The sequence below is a fragment of the Dendronephthya gigantea genome, unplaced genomic scaffold (assembly GCF_004324835.1).
Source record: "Dendronephthya gigantea isolate DGI-Jeju-01 unplaced genomic scaffold, DenGig_1.0 000031F, whole genome shotgun sequence".
Lineage (NCBI taxonomy): Eukaryota > Metazoa > Cnidaria > Anthozoa > Malacalcyonacea > Nephtheidae > Dendronephthya > Dendronephthya gigantea.
The window spans coordinates 1,941,250-1,959,177 of record NW_021163041.1 but is presented as its reverse complement, the minus strand read 5'-3'; the positions used below and the strand labels follow the sequence as shown (position 1 = coordinate 1,959,177).

The window sequence follows — 17,928 nt, the reverse complement described above, 5'->3', positions numbered from 1 at the left end:
GCGCTTTGTTATTCGTCAGAAAAATACAGCATTAAACTAAAATAGATTCGCCACTGATTTCCGAATATTAATACTGTAGGTCTTACTCAAAATTGGCTGTTTAGAGGATTTGAATTGAAACATTTTCAAGGTTAACCGCAGTGGTGCTCTGTGAAAGTCCCTCACCCAATGTTTCTACACTTATATCACTGCTTTTAAACCTCTCCGAAAAGCGTATTCCGTTATACGGATGAAAATGTTGGACGTTTGTATGACAAAAGTTGGTCAACTATAATACCAAATCCCTCCAAACCAGTCTCGTTCCCCACGCACCTGCATGGGGCAGCTGCAGCTCGTCGTTGACACACATTTACACAAGGCCGAGCGACATGTTTTTGAAACACAAGAACAAGTCCAAGCGACAAAATTATATTACGAAACACTCACACAGGCGAAACATGTTGCAGGTATTTGTCCTGACCCTTGCGGGCCACCGAAAGACCACAAGTATGTGTAAACGAACTTGATAGTCCACAACATGGATCACGTGACAGGCAACCAGCAGCGAAATGTCTCACTGGAAGGATATCAGATATCTCACAATAACAAGACTAGTTAAACTACCCTTGAACGACCATGGCTTGGATTGATTTTGCTCCTTTGCGTATACCACTTCATCGGCGTATTGAGACAACGGCGGTTATTCTCTTTTATTACTCATTTTATTTTGGAGCCCTTGTTGGTACATGTATTATCATAGGTTTGTTTTTCACCTCGTATTATCCACTTGCATTATTGTACCTTACCTGGGCTTACATCTTTGATTCGGGAACTCCAAGCCACGGCGGACGTCGAGTAGAATTTGTTCGTCGTTTACGACTGTGGAAATATTTTCGGGACTATTTTCCAATCAAGCTGGTCAAGACAGCGGAGCTGAATCCAGAGAAAAATTATATTTTTGGGTATCATCCCCATGGCATACTCTGTGCGGGCGCGTTCTGCAATTTTTCGACAGAGGCAACCGATTTTTCGACTGTCTTTCCTGGTATTGTTCCTCATTTGCTGCCACTTATGGGTAAGAATAGGGGCAGTCCATCACGCTTATACGAAAATAAACGAAGCGTGAAAATAAATTCGAGAAATTGAAATAAGCGAATGACGTGATCCTGATTGTCTGGTTTCAAAGACTCTTTTCAAACAGTTTATGCTTCGGTTAATCTCGAGTAAGCGAAATAATATGAACAGCTTGTTCTAGCTTTGGCATACATAATGATAAATCATACAAAAAGTTTATTGTAATCATGTGTGTGAGTATGTGACTGCATGCATTGGCAAGCAGTCATACACTTCCTTTTGCGCACCATATTATTACATGTGAATTGTTCTGTAGTGTTTTTGTTTTGCGAAATTTGATCTATCATCCTATGTTTCCTGTCAGTGTGATATGAATTTTGAAAATTACAATGCTTATTTCCACGCCAATTATCTTTTCAAATAGCTCTATTCAGACCGCCATTATTCCGAGATTACATTATGTTATCGGGCATGTGTGACGTCACGCGTGAAAGCTGTGAATATATATTGACAAAGAAAGGCGCCGGAAACTCTGTCGTAATCGCCGTTGGTGGAGCGATCGAGGCCTTGGATGCACATCCTGGAAATTTCATTTTAACATTGAAAAAGCGGAAAGGATTTATTAAACTTGCACTTCAAACAGGGTAAGATTAGTTGAAATGAAAAAGTTAGTTTTACATAAAAAGTTAGTTGCACCACTGTGGTTGCACTCTTGTTCAAGATTTAAGTTTGAGGCTTTCTAAGCTAGAAGAGTTTTCAAAAACATCCTTTGCTTGGACCCAGGGTTTCCGCCTTCTGGTGACTTTCACTTGGCGATGTTTGTGAACAACTTTAAAAAATGTTCCTTAACGGATGCGATCCCAGATTCGTTGTCTGAAATATCAGAGATCCTCGGCATGAAAGGGTGGAAAAACAATTTTCCTGCTGAGAAACTGATTTTACAAAGTGAGGCATGTATAGTTTTGTTTTCTTCTACCGTTCTACGTCATAAATGTGAGTATTGCAATTATTCCATTTGGTTATATAGATCATCTCTCGTCCCTGTATTTTCTTTTGGAGAGAATGACATTTTCAAACAGGTCAGTAATCCCCGAGGATCTCGTCTGCGAGAGATACAAACGAAAATTCAAAACACTATTGCGTTTGCTCCAGTCCTGTTTTATGGTCGAGGAATATTTCAATACAGTTTTGGTTTACTGCCACACAGTAAACCAATACACACAGTTGGTTAGTATTTTTTATGTGGATAGTATATGAGTAAATATGCATGGCGTTGTCAGGGGCGTAACTGTTGGGGGGGTGTGGGGGGGTGTGACACCCCCCCAATTGTTGAAAACAGTGTTTTGGTAGGGCAATTTGTTGGGAATTTGCAGGGCAGACCGCTGGGTTCAGGCTGGACAATTTTTGCCCAAATTGATAAAAAAAACCATATGAATACTAAACAAACTAACGAAACTTTAAATTTACATGCAGCTATAAGAATTGTAAGTTAGTAAAATCGATCCAAATAGGGGTTTGCTGGTTAGAGAGACTGCAAATGCGCAGAACTTGAGATTTTTCAGTCAACTTAATTTGCAGGAGATATCGCTTCTTGAAAATCAGTTCGGGTGCGGGAAGTCTTGAAAATTAGGCGTGGGTGCGACTTACAATTCGAGAGAAAGTTGCCAGTCTGAGAAGGCCGTTTCCGACGATCTAGAGGACCGAATTTTCGAAAATCTTTCTCTCGGCGCCAACCATGGTGGCGCCTCGTAGATTTCAATAATTTCCGAAATATATATCAAAATCTCGCTTTCAGTTTTATGCAGCCGGGTTTGCGTAATAAATATATAACTGTCTCACAGCCTATCAAAAAGAGCTATAATTGCATTTGGTTGCCACGCCCTTTTCCGCGTATTTGTTGCAGGTCACGCCCTTTGGTAGGGCAAATTTGCTTCACACCCCCCCAACGCTTAGGGTCAAGTTACGCCCCTGGGCGTTGTTGACACTATATTTGAACCATTTATACCTTAGGGCATCACATGTTTTTAATAGTTCATTTTTTGTGATTTAAAAAAGTCACACAGTCATTATTAGCGAGGTACCGGCATTATTTTTCCTGCATGGGACAAGAAAAGCCTTTTTCTTTTCTTATATTTACATCTTCGTTATATTTATAAATTCTGTCCAAATCTAACCACTCTAAACTTTTAACTGTTTTGCAATGTATACAGTTGGTGCTCCAGTTGAAGTCGAGAAGAATTTGTCGCCAGGTCAAGAAGAATTGGATGAATTACACAAGAGATATATCGATGCATTGGTTCAGCTTTTTGAGGAGAACAAGGAAAAATATGGCGTTCCAAAAGAAACCAAGTTACAGTTTGTTTGAATGTGTAATTTGAGCGCAAGGTGAGTGTTTTTGGATCGGGGCTGCAGCCCGAGCCCACGCAACCCAATTGGACAATGATTTTTTTTCGAGCAACAGAAAAGGCGAGCATAATGTATCTTAAAGCCCATTTACCCTATACAATTTGTCGTATACGATCCGTACCCTGGCGTATGTGAACATATGAACACACGTACAAATATGACAATTTAAATGCTAACCTAAACAAAATTGAATGAGGATTGTGGCATAGGCTATAACTTATCGTGTAGTGTAAATAGGTCTTTAGAAATGTAATTGTGACCGTCGGTAATGATTTTTCCAGGTTAAACTAATAAGTGTTTGCTATTTTTCAGGTTGAACTGACCAGTGTTTGCTATCTGATACCATCCCACTGTAGTTTACCATAAATTATGAATTTGATCAAAGAAGCATGTTATATAATAAATCTGACAATTTTTTAATAATATCTGTTAGCGTTAAAAACATGGAGCAGTAGAGTGATAAGTAGGGAATAAGGACTAAGTTATGTGTAGAATTCATTGCCATAGGGTGGATCTCCTCTGATTCACGCGTGATGTTTGCTAGAAAAACTTACGATGTTATTGATTTACTATACCTATCCCGCTGATGTAAAGGTGACGTAAAATACGAGCTAAATCAAGTATACTAGACATTTATGTAAAATACCATCCTCTATTACATCGCTGGAGGCTAGATTAAATTGATTATTCTATATGTACCGTCAAAGATTATTGTACGATTTATATTCGATCTCTTTTACGGTCTAGGTACCGTCAATATTATGCTCAGCTTATTATTTAGAAAAAGTCCAAAGATACAATAGCCAGGATTGCTTTGACTTCAATTACCCAGCTTCAATTACAAATAAGTTAACCAAAACATGCCTAATCGTACGCAACCCTGGATTCATGCGCGTGTTACTGGAAAGCAGCCCTTATATATCACGTGTATAGACCTTTTGAAAGTCAGCACGTCATTATACCTTTTTTGGCTGGCCGACTGGCTCACGACAGTGAGACTTTCAGTCCAAAGGACGTAATAAAATCCACGATGATTCAACATACTCACCAGGATGGTTAAAAATGTTGCTTTATCTTAATTCGATCACTGTGGCAGTGCACAGCGCTTACACCACTAACAAATTATTATCCGCATAAATTATGTCTAGGACGAGAAAGTCCAGCTCTAGTTAAATGTGGAGTTTCACAAAAGGAGATACGAATCCTCATCTGCACTCTTTGTACATGAAATCACCACTTCTTTATATTTACAATTTCTACTGCAAACCTGTAAACGTTAACGAAATCCTATATTAAACTTATAAGTGAAATTCTCTAAAAGAGCTACTATTTTTCTTTTACGATAAACCTTAAGAAATTTAAATCATGTTTCTTGAATTCAATTTGTCTGCGAAACCATTCTTCTGGTATGGATTTGCATTCATAACTCGCTATTGTATTCGCATTATTATTCTTTCGAAGGCACAAGTTGCGAGAATTCAAACTGACTGACTATAATAAATTTTCTGGTAATTTCTCATTCGTTCAAATTAGGGTCCGCATGGTAAATTTCTTGAACCAGTGGAATATATGAATTATATTTTGTCAGTATATTCTTGTGCTGAGGTACACGATCAATGTCTTTGTGTGGCTTCCTTGGCAGCCATAATTAATGGAACAAGACTTGCCAGGGGTTTTGCATTCTTTAGGAATGGATGCTGTAATATAACAATACAACTAATTTAATATCTTACACGATCAATTTTTTGTACTGAATACGACTGAGAATGTATCAGTTTGATAAGTATTTATTCAATTTATTCAAAGAATTATTAATACAATCGTTTTACCTGCAAAAGTTGTCTTGCGCTGTAACGCTTTTCGACTGACATTTCTAACGAATAACTTAGAAATTCTTTGAAAACAGGTGACAGTTTTTCAGGATGAGCCAACTCTGGCGTTCCATTAGTGGCGATTAAATATAGCGCCTGTAAAATAAAATTTTAATTCCTGCGTCTAGTTAAAATTTTAATATGTACATGTTGTAGTTCTGTATGCTTGCAACCTGCATGTTGAAGAAGTCAAGACAAAATATCAAACGGTGACCTATATAGGTTATACTGAACCGTGACTACATGACACGATATCGAACGTATTATATATGCAGCCATGGCGGCACCTACCCTGAGAGGATTTTCATTAAGGTATGGAGGCTCCCCTTCTACCATTTCGATTGCCATAATTCCTAAACTCCATATATCAACCTATTACGACATTCATTAAATACGCTGTGAGCAATTCAGTGAACTCAAAAGTTCTTTTACGACATTCATTAAATACGCTGTGAGCAATTCAGTGAACTCAAAAGTTCTTTTACGACATTCATTAAATACGCTCTGAGCAATTCAGTGAACTCAAAAGTTCTTTTGAGTTCAATGGAGCAATTACATTTCCATTACAACTTCCACATGCTTTAATTATTATTGAAAGCATTTACGCAAATCCAGATGAAAACCAAACTAATTTAGAATGAAATTAAAAAGAGAATTAACTACAAAATGAGTAATACCCATAAAATCAGTGATGATGAACTTCCCAAAGAATTGCATCAACATTGCATGTCAACGAAAGTTTTTCTTTTTTATATATATTTTTAACTCATCGACTATGCCCAGGATGAGCTAGGACTTTAAGCTAAGTCTATAAGTACCACAGCATTTAAGGATCGTGTTGAATAAGTACCTTAGGACCATATGCCTTCCTCGTCACAACTTCTGGTGCCATCCAGTAAGGTGTCCCAACCATTGTCGACCGTTTGCTTTGTTCCGGTGTTATCGTGGCGCAAAATCCAAAATCAGCTAAAAAATTATTGCAAAATCTATTAACACCATAATCACCAAAACCATCATATTTCCTAAACCATCGATCACATTCGAAGTTGATACTGATATGGTGAACATGCATGGTAATCCGACATTAACAATACTGTTTTACCGTTTACAATTGGAAAAATATTTTAGAAAAAAAAACATTTGCGTATGAATTTACTTAGTTTAACGTTGCCATCCATTCCAAGTAAAATATTATCACTCTTTATATCCCTGTGAATGACACCATTACTGTGGAGAAACTCTAATGCTTGCAGAACCTTAAAATTCAAGAGAATAATTATTATAAGATCGACTTATATATAATACAGCCTTATATAAATGAATCATTTCTATGATACATTGAAGGTATAACAAATGATCAGAGAAAATACATAGAAATGAATGATTTATAATACGTATAGGGGAATAGATACGCGAAATCAATGGAGATTGGTTTCTTGCATAACACAATGGCAACCTTCTAACATAATAAACAACGGTATAAAATAGATGTGGAGTCGAATTCAATTTTGAATACTCGAGACCACGAGTTAAGGATCAACCTGCAGCAAGATTTTCCGATGTGTATGGTTCGAACATGATGTTATACCTCTCTACAAACAGCCGCTATTTGCCCCTCGTCCATGCATGTTTCAGTCACGACATCTGTTAATGAACCCCCAGCCAGATAGTCCATTACAACCTATGAAAAGTTTAGAAGTTCTTACAACTAAGCTTAATCTAACTACAACATGACCCAATATATACCATGCACCATATATACTAACCAAATATATACCATGTACTAGCATTGAAATTATGACGTATTACGACGTAAATTAGAAGATTGCAAGGAAACCGTGATGTAACATTAAGAAGAGTATGTTTCCTTACAAACGACCACTATTCATATCGAAGCAAATATTTGTTTTAAGATAAATATTATTTTATTTGAGATTCTCCTATTTTCTTATATAGTCCTAAAGTCTGATCACATGTCATCCTACCCAGAGTTCTTCCCCCACGAGATAACTGTCGACATAGTTCACAATATTCGCGTGTTTGTTTTCTCGCATCACAAGAATTTCGTTGATGATGAGTTCCTGAACAATAAAAACCAGCGTTATGGTACTTCTAAAAAATATCGACTGTTATACATGTTATGCAAATGTTACCTTCTTCGGTTGTTGTGATAAATTCATTTGTTTGATAGCAACCTAAAAAATGATTAATAAATACTAACAGTGAAAGAGGAATAATTTCAAGAGACAGCGAACAGCGACGGTTTTACAACAAGAATGATTTACACATGAACATAAATCCTCATCAGTACCTCATGTCCGGTAGCCACATCAATGGCGGTATAAACAGTTCCTGATGCTCTAGAAGATTATATAAAAGATTGAAATGCCACTTCAAGATCGAAATACAACAATCAAATTGCAGAGTGCATAATGAAAATTTATAAATTAAATTCAGAACTTACCCCTGACCGATTTTTACAAATTTGGTATACTTCTTCTTAGGGTCTCTTACGGTAACGATTGTTCCTGGAGAAAAATAACGTAGCTATAACGGTATATATAAAAGGAATTAATATAGATTACGTAAATACTATATAATAAAAACACCAGTCACTCTCTTCGATGTAATGTTAACACCTGCTGGGTTAGCAGCTGATAATTACGTATTACAACAGTATATTGCCATTATTGGTCGTATGAGGCTGGATTAACTCAGTGAAGCTATATCTGACTACTGGCATTTTATTGGAAAATAATCATATGTTTTAGGAATGTAAAATATAATTTTAGTTAGTCTCATTTATTTTTTGCTAGGCATTTGTTTTAAAAACGAAATATATACCTAGAGTACGAATGTTAATTATTTAACGAAACCTTACTTAGTCGGGAAAGAATTTCCTCGTCTGTCATTTTCTTCTTCTTCTGTTTTGCTTGAGCGTTCTTATCGTTCTGTCCTAAACAAGGCAAGAATACACAAACGTTTGCATGCATGGCTAATCTTTATTAAAGATGTTTAATGAAAGATGGGGTATATTATATGTGTATTATTTACCTTCTTTTTCATCTGGTTTTCCTGTCGGCTTGACTGGTTCATTCGGAATATACTAGAACGACAGAAAAACAAGTTTTCGAATTTCGACTTATATTTTCGACCTTATTTCAAAGTCATCATGAGACAGGAATGACATGCCAACATGCACGCTCAACTATATGACGCCGGGTCGTGAATTTTGCATGCATGGACACAGACATGCAGAACGTTTAAATGCGATGTGACGTTTGTCTAAATTAACATATTACGTCGTATTACTGTCCGAAACACGACAAATCTGTAGAAGGAAAATATATGTAAAATGTGGAAAACCTCAACTTTTCTAGGTTATTAATAAAGATCTCGGTTTATCACTGGATGGAATTTGGAATTTGGAACCTACCTTTGATTTCGTGATTTCTGGTCGAGATGGTACAGTTGGCGGCTTCTCGGGTTCGCTGGTTGGTGGTGATATATGATTCTCACTTCTCCCACTTTTACCATCCTGTGCACAAAAAAAATTCAAATTACCAATTTCACCCAGTGTACAAATTGAAACCCAATAAAATCACCAAAAAGTGTTCATGATCGTGCTGTATAAATAGAAATACTATCAGTGTTACGATTATACGATTTTAGTGCAGTATAATTTACATCGACATTCCAAAGTACACAATAAAAATCAGGAGCCAACATTTTTTTCAGATCATATCCTAGCGGGCTACCCCCTGCAGCTCAAGGCAAAGCGCTTGAAACCTCAACAGGATTTTTTTTATATCTAACAAAACCAATTCATCTCCTTTCATTTTATATACAGTCATGTTTAGCTTCTAGATTATTCCTTTTTCACTCACATCTTTTGCATTTGGTGAAACTGCCATTTGAGAATAGTTATTTGTTGATCCAGGAGGGTATGGTTGATCTATAGATGAAGACGTGAACAACACAGATAATTATACAGCAAAACAATGCTATATCTTATAGAGCTGATCCCATTCATCGGTATAATTTTCGTAATCGATTAATCGTCGACAACAATTCTAAGGATGTTTGTATTCGACTGTAGAAACGTAATAGATTAATCGAGTAATCGATCAATTGGGAGCCACTCCACTAATTTATATGATCGACTCATGAACCGACCGAGTTTTAACTATTATCGTTTCGAATTTATTGTTTTATTCCCACGTAAATATTTTATAAGCAAAACTTTATTAGATTGCATATTTATTATTTTGTATTACCGTAATGGTAGTTCAATATTGTTGTAAACATTCATTCCATTTTATATTTAAGAAAAATTCGGTTAGGCCAAACCAAACTGACGTGTTAGGTCACTCACGTGTATATTTCTACTCTTTTAAACATTTAACTTATTTTAACATGCATTTATCGTATGTACTCTACCTTTCACAGCACACAAGCCTGCGTCAAGCGAGCCAGTACGAGGCCGAGAATATGGATGAGTCAACTGTTTACCTGGCGTTGGAGTCTTACACTTTCTACTATTATTTCGCACAACATCTGGTAATGATTTACTCGGAGTTAGTGGATGGTTACCATTTAGTGTCTTATCAAGTCCGTTTAGTTTTTGAGCTTTGCTTTCAGTTTTAATGAGTTTAAGTCTTGACTTGAATGAGTGTGATTTAGTGATTCGAGCAGACTTTATGTTAGGTTTAGCAGCTTTATCATTGACTGGTGAAATATGACCAGTACTCGAAGACGACGTTGATGATGATGATGACGACGAGGAGGACGAAAATGATGAAATGTCTGAAAAACATGTTGTTAGAGTAGTTGGATTTCTTGTTAATACGTAAAGCACATGAGATTATATCTACATTTCTTCTTTTTTAAACTTGATAATAGTGTGGAATACAGAAACACAGCCAGTAATAAAATATTTACTCCAGATCAAGAATAACACGTGCCATGCTTCCTAGCCCTATATCACCTGGTTTCTTTTCCAAAATTCATGTTCAAGTTTGTTCTTTCTCATAGTGCATCTCATTATTGCATCTTTTGCACAAGTGTTTAATTGCCTCCACCAAAATATGGCCAATTACATATTTTAGCATTAAAGAATTTTTCGTGAGAAATATATGTATAATGGTAAATGGTATACAGGCAACAAAGTAGGCAATAAGGGACGTTATTTTATGATGTTCCATTGTGTGCATAATTTGGTGTGTGCACACAATATGCACACAAAACCACATGTTATAAGTTAATTATGCTATGATAAAATCCCAAATATTTCATTTTATGGGATATCCCTAGCAATTGGAATAGCAGTATTTTGTAACACTTCATACATAGTGAGGGTGCTAATCTACCTAGAATAATAAAAAATCATGTTGTTATTACACACATTATGATGAGAATGCTATCCATAAAGTTGATATGTAAAAACTGTACTGATCTGCATGATCACCCTTGGAATGATGTTTTGGTGGTAGATGGTTGATGATGCGTAGTGAGATATATACCATGATAAACAGTATATTACAATTTATGTAACTGTCTTTATATCTGTTATGCTGGGCATTTACTGTAGGTTCTAAACTTTATATATGTATACAGTAATATTTAAGAAAAGACTTACTATATGGCTTGGAAACTTGCATAAACTTTGCAGGTTCTGTTTCTTTGTTAGTACTGTCATAAAAATTTAATACATCTAAAATTGCCTACAAAAAGAACAAGTATTGATTATACATCCAAATCCCAAAACAAGGCTAATAGGCTTGATTTCCACTTGCAGAGAAATAGTTCTCTAAAGAAATATTCGCATATTTTCTTTTTATCTCTTTGCAAGAGGAAATCCAGCAATAGAGGTCTCAGAGAAAATGACTGAACATTGAGTAAATTAACACTTTGTTATATGGCAAGCTAATGTCTGCAGATCATTTTAATTAATTAAATGTTTTATGTTGTTGTCCTATATAACATTAATTGTGTGGACATAGGTATGGTATGATATACAATAATATTATACTGGTATGCAATAATAACACAGCAATTTCAATTGATTGGAATTTATATTAATGACACATCATGGGTTTTTTGACTAAAAAAATTCTACATACTTGAGGATTCTGTTGCTGTTCTTTTTTAGAAATATTTGAAGTTTGTAAAAGATGTGTCCAGGATTCTGGCATTCCCTAAAAAATAATCAAAAAATATAAGGAAGGCATGTAATTGACATAGTTTACGCTAGATTGCTATGTAAATTAGAATATGAAGTGTACAAAGCAATGTTTCAGAGAAATACAAAATGCATAAACAAGTGAAGACCAAAATATATACTCTATATAACATTCTCTCCTAAATGCATTAATCAGGAACCCATTTGACCTTATATAGCTCACTTCGCACAGCAATGGATTAGTGAACCGAAGGTCATGGGTTCAATTTGAAGTATTTTCTGCTCACATGATTGATACTAATCATAATATCTCACAAATAATTCACTTAAGTTTAAATTTTCTTTTAAAAAGGTGAACTACTTATGTATATAGTCAATTCTATTAACCACAAAGAAAACAACATAATTTGGGAGAAATGTTTATAGAAGGTCTAGGAGAAAAAGGGAAAAATCAGTCATATATAAATAACATGTCTCTAAAAATTAGGGGGGAGCAATGAACAGGCTTATTCTTTTACACTAAAAGCTGCCATGGAAGCAATTTATTTTCAAGATTTCTTGCATAATAGTGATTAAAAATTAACAAGAAAAAACTTAAAGTTTAAGTAAATGACATAGCAAAATGGAGCAGATTTTTAGTTAAACAACAATACAAGACACATGCTCAACTATCAACAAAGACAAGGCAACTAATGACTTTTGTCCATAAAGGGTCATAAATATCAGGGGTCAAATAAGACTTCCTACAAAAGAATGTCACATATTTATTGTACATATATGTATTCAACTTACTATCACAGTTCACATCAAAATAACATAATAAAATTAGTATTGATGCATACATAAAAAGACAAGAATAGGACTAAATGTCTGAACTTAGTACCTACAATATATCAACATACAACAGACATGTCCATGGTTTTTTATTCCTTAGTATTGGCCTGGAATGAACAAGCTCCTATTTCAATTTTTTTCAAATAAAACAGGAGCAATTATACTTCTATATTTGCAACATTATTATCAGTTGGAAAATTCTAATTACGTTATTCGATGTTATTTAATTAAACCAGGAAGTCAGTTTGAAAAGCGAAAAATTCTTTAAAAATATAGTAAGACACTGTCAAATATAATTTACACAAGTAAATATTTAAAGCGAACTTGAATGGATACAATACGGATGCAAAACTATACACAATGGGTGTTGTTCTGTGTAAACTTGCTATAGTGTCCTGGTGTTTTTTCAACTAAATAAAATAGTTTCTTGTGACAACTTTGGTCTCTTATATAAAAGCCCACTTTGACTCTGATCGTTGAACATTAGTGCTTCTACATACATATATAGTCAAAAGTATTGAAAATGAAACCGCAGAGAATAGGGGCAAATTCGAGTGTAAGTCATGCAATTCACAGACCGGATTTAGCAGTGTGTATATAAACAGAGCAGTGCTCCTTTGAATAACAATTTTGATGAAAATGAAGATCAAATTTCTCGTATGAAAACACGACAGGAATTTATAACATATAGAAACCATTTTGGCAAAGGTAGATGAAAATAAAGGACCGAAATATAATAAAAGTTATAGTTTCGTATCACGGTAAATGAGAACAGGTTTAATACGAATATGATAATAGGGCTGAGCATAGTTTAGCTAGCATAGACAGTCTGCTCTGTCAAGAGAACTGCCAGACAGTGTTTTTCACATTTATTTATTACCGTAAATTCGCCAGTTACAGGATCAAAACCAACGTGAATCGTGTGTTCAAACTTCGTAGGATATGAAATTTCAGGCTTTTTCTTGTTATCTATGCAGAATAAAAAAGTACTTGGTGAATATTATCGACATATACAACGTCTCATATCACAACAATCAAGCGAACGGTAGTAATGGCCATCAAATTCACAGATAGAATTACTAAAATCCTCAGATTTACGCACATTTCTTTTCATCATCTCCTTTGTTCGGGAAGAATGTAAACGTTGCTTTCTTTTTCTTCTTCAAACTAAGATTTTCGCCTTCACTAGGAGTGCTCGGAAGAGGTTTGGAAGAGGCCGGCGATAATGCATCTTTATGCGATGTCGACCTCATTGGTGGTGCTGGGGGTGCTTCATCTGCCATATTCAATACGATCCTTTCCCGAGCTTTCAAATTTTGACTATATAACTCTTTTATTAAAGATTATAGTGAATCTAAAATGTCTCAATTCTACAGAAATCCACAAGTTAGTTTCGACAAAACTCTCATTCACTTCCTCTGTGTATGCGCGCCCGCAAAGACTTTGGGAAACATCTAAATATAGATATGACCATTTGCGTGAACACAAGAAACCATACAAAAACCCGCAACTATTACTAATGAATTGATTTGAATTTTGAAGATAGTAATACATGTATAAACCTGGCTCGGGAAACGAGTTGTAATGCTACATAGCTGTGAATGTAGAGCCCAACCCGCGATGCCCGCGAGCAACTTGATACGGGAAATTTCCACGAAAATACAAATGAGCATTTCAGGGTTTTCCCTATTGCTACCTCATAGGCTTTTAGAAGAAATTACAGTCCCATAGCCGTTGGGAAAATGGGGGGTCTGACAGCCCTCTTCTCGTTCAGATCAAAGCCCAGGAGATTATGCTGGGGTTTCAAAAAACAAATCTTGCCACACCCCATTTTTTTATGCGGAGCGCTCGTATTTTTGACGATTTGATCCCCAACACATTTTGCAAACCTTAACGCGAAGTGAGGATCGTAGGGATGTCTCGCTATCTTTTCTTTTCACTGATCGAGGCTGTCCACAAAGGCGTTATGTTTCTGTACACTTTTGACCGATAAAAATTTCCAGTTCCACGTTTTAGAAAAGTTTCATATATAGAGAGACTGATAGTGACTGATAGCAAGCGTTTCGAAAACTGCAGAATTTAATTTTTAACTTTATCATAATCAATATTATCATTAAAATTTTTCAAAAGAATCAAGTTCATCACACAGATGTACAAGGCGGCGTGCAGAGGGAAAGGGTCATTACCCTCAAATTAGTGTTCACAATTATTCAATTTTTCAAATTTTTCAAAAGAATCAAGTTCATCACACAGACGTACAAGGCGGCGTGCAGAGGGATAGGGTCATTACCCTCAAATTAGTGTTCAAATTAGTGTTACAAAAAGCCAATCACAAAACTCGTTGACTCGTTCATATAGGTAAGATACTGCTTTCTCGTCATCTCGTAACACCCAGACATGTGACACCGCAGTGGCGGAGCATGCAGTCACAGCTTACCGCGAAAAACTTCATGTAGGTGAAGTATGCTGGAAATTTGAACTCGCTGCGAAACTATGTTGATATAAAGAACATCACTATGGCTTCATTATACATTATATTTCAGTTTGTACAAGAAAAATATCACATACCAATAGCGCAATTACATGCAGCAAAATTGCTACAACTTTCGATACACTGATTTCAACGAATGATATTAAAATTTTATTCGTGTGATTGCGAAATCATGTTTTGTTGCAAGTTGTATAACAATTTGTTGCTCGTATTGTTTATATTTTAGTCTTTATATTCGAATTTGATAAGTATGGTCCGGCTAACTCATCGCTTTCGTCAATCTTTCAATATATTTTAACCTCTTAAAAAATAACGCTTTTGCATAACTGTACAGTTGACGATCTAGCCTGGTGACTTTACGTGTTTGCAACAGATGTCTTGGAGTCAATAACGCCCAAGCCTTGCTGCTAATAGTCTCGTTGACTGGAACCTGGGAGAATTTTTTCTTAAATTTCAACCCAAATGTCTTTTCGAATAAGTATTGACTTTCTCTTTGATATTCCACAAGTCCAAAATACGCCATTGAGCGAAGATTTCGCTTGGCACTCTCCAACATGGCCTTGCCATATTGTTTACTGAAGTTCTTAGTATCGTTATTGTGGCATCCGATCTCGGTTAAATTTGCCAGCATTCGAGTTTGTCGATTAAATGCCAAATTATATGGACAGTTGAGAAACTCCGATAATTTAACATTACTCCAATTTGCACCTTTGAAGCAAACAGGCGGATTGTATGGCTTGTTATTGCAAATGAACTTTGAGGAGATCCATGTTGCCCCCCGTTGGACGTGTTTGAATTCACTCAAGAACCTGTCAACCGGGTCACGCAGAAGAGTAATATAAAATATCTTGGTTTTATTTAAACGATCCTTGCTAAGTCTCTGCTTCAAAACGTTTGGAAGACAACTTGTCCATGTGGTCCAGTCTGCATGAAGCCCACATATCCAGCCAGTTGAATATCGAGAATATAACCAAAATTCGTCTGAGTTAGGTCGTTTACACATGAATCGAGATTTCGTTGACACTACTTTATGGCATGTTCTCTCCAGACGTAGATTTCTGACCAAATTTTTACCAAAAGAAGTGCCGCCAGTTTTCTGCATGTGTAAAAACACCATAATATCGTGTCCATTTATTTCGAAACGCCGTATTTGTAAAATTGGAGATTCGTATGATATCGGTCTCACTTGTACAAGGCCCGATGAAAAGTAAAATAGGTTTATACAATAAGCCAGACATATAACTGCAGTCACGATGATTAAAAGTACTAAAACTTTTTGGTTGAACATTGCCTGACTTGAGCGATGCGGCTCAAACTTGGCAAAATCATTTGTTTTTATTATGTGTTATATTGTTACAACTTGCGTGTTTGAAATTTGACACCTTTGCACAGCTCATCTTTGGCCAATAGTGAATAAAGTTGCAACGTTACAACCCATCCAATCGATAGTTCGAAGATGGCACAATCATAGCATCGAGTTCGTATGAAATTCAAGTTTGCAGACATATAATTATAATACAATATCAAAGCTACTTAATTCATCATCTCACATTTAACAACAATATTGCTTAGCGCGACGCATATGTAAATAAGGTGCCGACAATATCTGTTGTTATGTTGTTATGCAAATAAAGAAAACGAATTTGAATATTGACTTTATTGTAGATAACGGTGCCTGTGAATGACCAGTGCGTAGCAGGAATAAAATCAAACTTTCCACTTCTGCCATAACTTTTTACTTGTCAGATATTTGCTACTTTCGTTGGTGATATTAAATATTTAGTGGTACTGGTAGTGAATCATCATGGTAACCATACTGAAGTCTGGAAGTCTCAAAGTAGATAGGGGCGTTGAAAATAAAAGTTCCATATTACATGCTCATGACTCACTGTCTTTAATCTCAAAGCCTGCTGACACTGATACAGTGTCTGAATAAGACCCCAACAGAGATGACAGGGTAAATGCCAGCGGCCCAGCGCTAATACAAAGGTGAACTAATTTAAAATTTTGTAATTGACAACCATGTAATTGACACGCTGGTCACGCACCAGCATGTATACGGGGGTGCAAATGAGGGGTTGTCAGGTAGCTACCGTAGCGTACCCACTCCCAATAATCGATCATTTATGCGGTATTCACTATTCACGGCAAACGCGAGCCGACTGCCGACTTAAGCGGGGGCTTAGTGTACATTTTGCCCGGCACAGGAAATGATGGAGATAGGAGAGAGTATTAATTAGAAACTATAGGATCTTTTCCAATTGTTTAAATTTATTTATTGGGATTTCTCAGGCCGGAAGAGGTGAAAAATGGCACAGACTGTACATTTATACAGCATTATCATATACAGCGTGAATGAAAAGCGCAATTTTGGAATTTTTTAAATAATCCACTATGTTCCGGAAACACAAAAACGAGTCCATAGCAACTCTAAAAATATTTCAACTCTCCAAAATGTTCAAAATGCTGACTTATGTTACTTCAAGAAACATCTGAAGCATGAAATTGGGTGTGGTCATTGAGGAAAATGGGTGTGGCTTGAGCAAATGACTATAGGCGGAATGATGACTCGCCTCATGGCGTCATGATCTATGGATTAGCTGAATGACGATTTTCAGCATGTATGTTTTAATCAGTCGGTAATAATTGACCTTTATGGTGAATACGTCACAACGGTTTTCGACGTAGGAAAATACTAATGTTCTTCAAGTTTATCCCCGAGCCGGTGCGAAGCGCCGGGCGAGGGTACTAATTCCGCCCGGAGATTAGGAATCACACCCGAGTATGTGACAGAACATAGTTGCCCAAATTCTATGTCATGGACCTTGGACGTTCCATGGTCATGGTACTTGCACGCATGCGCAAAATTTGAACGTGTAGTTTATAATCCTTGAAGTGGTAGGTATTTATTTTGTTCGCGTTTGCTGTAAGAATGCATTTTATTTATGAGCTTCGTATGTCGACCTAACTGACTACTTCAGAAAATTTGAACTATCAGCTATCGGCTTTACATAAGTCATTTCATAATATAGGCTTAAAAGGCATTGACAAACGTTGGAACGTATATGTCTATAGCAATTGCTGGACTTCTG

At 36.1% G+C, this 17,928-nt stretch overlaps 3 protein-coding genes across 4 annotated transcripts; 1 reads left to right on the top strand and 2 right to left on the bottom strand.

Moving 5' to 3' along the window:
• Positions 1-544: 544 nt before the first annotated feature.
• Positions 545-3,857, top strand: LOC114524399 (2-acylglycerol O-acyltransferase 2-A-like). Its single transcript, XM_028545460.1, has 5 exons — positions 545-1,054; positions 1,478-1,697; positions 2,081-2,280; positions 3,264-3,438; positions 3,772-3,857. The coding sequence occupies exons 1-4, from the start codon at positions 616-618 to the stop codon at positions 3,416-3,418; spliced, it is 1,014 nt and encodes a 337-aa protein (XP_028401261.1). The 5' UTR covers positions 545-615; the 3' UTR covers positions 3,419-3,438; positions 3,772-3,857.
• A 398-nt stretch (positions 3,858-4,255) lies between these two features.
• LOC114524397 (serine/threonine-protein kinase PAK 3-like) lies at positions 4,256-13,785 on the bottom strand. Of its 2 annotated transcripts, XM_028545457.1 has the most exons (19): positions 13,448-13,785; positions 13,226-13,314; positions 11,453-11,527; positions 10,969-11,053; positions 9,771-10,136; positions 9,218-9,285; positions 8,767-8,868; positions 8,385-8,436; positions 8,212-8,286; positions 7,795-7,858; positions 7,642-7,690; positions 7,484-7,525; positions 7,316-7,411; positions 6,919-7,011; positions 6,487-6,586; positions 6,181-6,296; positions 5,622-5,702; positions 5,289-5,426; positions 4,256-5,156 (listed from the first exon to the last, which is right to left on the bottom strand). In XM_028545457.1, exons 1-19 carry the CDS (start codon positions 13,626-13,628, stop codon positions 5,073-5,075), a joined length of 1,956 nt encoding a protein of 651 aa, XP_028401258.1. In that variant the 5' UTR covers positions 13,629-13,785; the 3' UTR covers positions 4,256-5,072. The 2 variants fall into 2 exon arrangements, with proteins under 2 accessions (XP_028401258.1, XP_028401259.1); XM_028545458.1 differs by lacking the exon at positions 9,771-10,136 and having other exon boundaries at positions 13,448-13,782.
• A 1,127-nt stretch (positions 13,786-14,912) lies between these two features.
• Positions 14,913-16,373, bottom strand: LOC114524398 (heparan-sulfate 6-O-sulfotransferase 1-B-like). Its single transcript, XM_028545459.1, has one exon. It carries the CDS (start codon positions 16,122-16,124, stop codon positions 15,096-15,098), a length of 1,029 nt encoding a protein of 342 aa, XP_028401260.1. The 5' UTR covers positions 16,125-16,373; the 3' UTR covers positions 14,913-15,095.
• Between the last annotated feature and the right edge of the window lie 1,555 nt (positions 16,374-17,928).